This window comes from Corvus brachyrhynchos, unplaced genomic scaffold (genome assembly GCF_000691975.1).
Source record: "Corvus brachyrhynchos isolate BGI_N302 unplaced genomic scaffold, ASM69197v1 scaffold14, whole genome shotgun sequence".
NCBI lineage: Eukaryota > Metazoa > Chordata > Aves > Passeriformes > Corvidae > Corvus > Corvus brachyrhynchos.
The window spans coordinates 23,510,619-23,513,430 of record NW_008239110.1 but is presented as its reverse complement, the minus strand read 5'-3'; the positions used below and the strand labels follow the sequence as shown (position 1 = coordinate 23,513,430).

The 2,812-nt window shown below is 38.3% G+C and overlaps 1 protein-coding gene across 1 annotated transcript; it reads right to left on the bottom strand.

Moving 5' to 3' along the window:
- Positions 1-277: 277 nt before the first annotated feature.
- GTF2H5 (general transcription factor IIH subunit 5) lies at positions 278-2,812 on the bottom strand. The gene is made up of 3 exons (XM_008637901.2): positions 2,748-2,812; positions 2,505-2,618; positions 278-892 (listed from the first exon to the last, which is right to left on the bottom strand). Exons 2-3 carry the CDS (start codon positions 2,537-2,539, stop codon positions 712-714), a joined length of 216 nt encoding a protein of 71 aa, XP_008636123.1. The 5' UTR covers positions 2,540-2,618; positions 2,748-2,812; the 3' UTR covers positions 278-711.

The window sequence follows — 2,812 nt, the reverse complement described above, 5'->3', positions numbered from 1 at the left end:
GTCTAGGGCAATGCATTTATTTTTGTCTCGATTCCTTGATATCTCTCCTTCCCCTCCAAACTCCCACCACCCCTCCCCAAACTCAGAAAGCACAGCATTGGTAAAAGTAGGCAAGTAGTATGGGGCATTTGTAACATGTTTTAACAAAAAAAACCCCAACCCCAAACAACACAACAAAACACTCACATCAACTGTCATCCTGCCATACAAAACCCATCAAGTTAAAGCAGTATCTGACCGTGCCTCCAGCTCAGAGAGATGTTCCATCCAGCACAGATTATGCTTCAACAGACATTCTTTACTTTTTATCAGTCACACTATAATCAGATTCAATCAATTCTACAGGAACACAACATGTCAGAGAACCTCATACAGCATTCCAGTACAAAAGCACTACTCTACTTTTTGGGTCATATCATCTTGCAAGATAAAAAGCCTAAAGGAAAACCAGAGAGCATGCATCAAAAATTCTAAATGGAAGTCCTCAAGTGTATAATTTTAAGCATTTTAATAAAGATACCACATTCTTTCAAAATGAGAAACAAAATCCAATTCCAGACTATTTTGTCTATGAAAATGATGCATTTTCTAGAGTAGCCACTTCTATGTAGAACTTACAAGCCACAGTGCTATCTATTAAAACAGTAACTGCCCAAGCTATTGAAATTCACTGTTCCAAAACTTGCAGTAATCTAATTTCACTCGTTTTTCTCACTTCTGAGTAATAGGAAAGGAGTTCTGGTCCATTAACTCGCCCACTCTCTCCTGGAGGAAGTTGACCAACTCTGCTAATACAAAGACATGCGTTTCATCCAGGTCTTGTATGATGAACTTCTTTCCCAAAGCATTTGACTCATCCAGGTAAAGCAGAAACTGCTTCATTGCTGGGTCACTGTAGAGACAAACACACATCAGATTCCACCTCACAGTTACAGTTACAAACAGAAGAAACACCATTTGAAGACATTCCCAAAGATTTTAGGAAAACTAAAATTAATTTCAAGAGTCCCTCACAACTTAAATACAGTTTAGGAAGCTTTAGTAGAAGTTGTTTCTTTCACAGTAGTTTTGGTTACTTTAGAGGCAAAAATAAAATGGTAATAAAGTCTAATGAGTAGAACCAGCTGCTTGATTAGCAGATAAGTTTCCCTATGTTGCTGCTAAGGCAGCTTAAAAAAAAAATTCCAACCAAAAGCTTCAAAAGTTTCAAACCAAAACTAAAACTCAAAAATACAACCCTTAATAAGGCAAAACTGAACTTACATTTCTGATTTCAGCAACAGCCTCATAAAAACATGTTTTCTTAAAGCATAAGGATAACCAAAACACAGGAGAACACAGATCTCACTCAAAGTAGAATAGTATAGACAAAGGATGCTCATATAAGAATTGCACATTTCTCACACCCTAACTGAACAGTCACGTCACCTTCTAAATTGAATTTAAATGTTTAGAAGAAAACATTTTGGAATTATGGAGCTGCTTTTGTGCAGTTATAGATTGCAAATACATTAACACGTTAAGTGTACAGCAGAAATCTCATACATCATATAATGCTATACAATGACCCCACAAATCTTAAATGAGGCTTCTTTTTATTTTGGAGGTAGCCAGGGGCCTGAGTCTCAGTCCAGAGATGAGATTATATGAAAATATGTACATTGCACCTACATCAAAAACTGACATTTACAAACTCCAAACTCCTTTCCAATATGATCTACAAACACAACCACATGTCAGCCTTGCATGGAATTCAGTCTAGAGCCGATTAAAACAAAAACCAGGAAAGGAGAAATGAAAGATTACCTCATCTCCCTTAAGAATCAGTAGAGAAACACTTTGTTCACAAACAACACCAAGAAAATTAGTTTGCAAGCAATATAAAGAACAAAAGGGAGCATCTAATATTTTCAAGGAAAAATTGCAAAGGTAACTGGATCGCTTATACTAGGGTAAGTTGTACCTGACAAGCATATAGATAACTTTTGTATACAGCTAAAATTTTAATTTGTGTACCTTTCAAAAAATGTGACAATGTTGGGGGACCATCAGACACGGTAGGATATAGCTTTGAAGCATAATTTCTCATAGGTAATGCTTATTTTAAGTATTTTATATCCTTTTCTCTACTTTGCTAAATTAAAGTAATCTGCCGACTATTATATATTTTACCAAAAAATGGGATTTTTATACCAATGTGATTGCTAACATTTTTGCCATCATATTTTTTTAGCCCATATTCATACGTAGTTTTCTTTTCTTTAAAGAGGTTAAGCATAAGTGGAAAACAGTCTCTTTGAGAACAAAAACGGGAGTTTGGAATTAGGATTACCTACAACTGCCTCTCTCCTTCTTCCCCCAAAGGTCCCACTTTGCTTGTTCAGCACCACCCTTCCCCACAACAATTCCCTTTGTCTGGACTCTTCAGTTACTTAGATTATTTCCAGGTCTAAAGAAATACACAGTCTTTGACAGAAGGACAGGCAGTAAATGCTGTTACTCACCACTCAACCAGAACACCTTTCAGAACATTCACCATCTTCTCGGTTTCCTTACGACCGCTGAAGAATCGGCAAGAACAACCCTTGCTTTGGATCGCACCGGCGATCACAGGAAATCTGAAAGCACGACACACCCCACACACCCCCAACAAACAAAACCAAACAAACAACACCTCGGTTAAACTCAAAGACTCTTTGAGACAACCCCACTCCCCACCGGAGTTGCTGCTCCCTCCTGCCCTTCACCTCCGCCTTGGGCACAGGGGCTCCCAGGGGATCCGATCCCTCCCGCCCGTCCTTCAGCTCCGCTT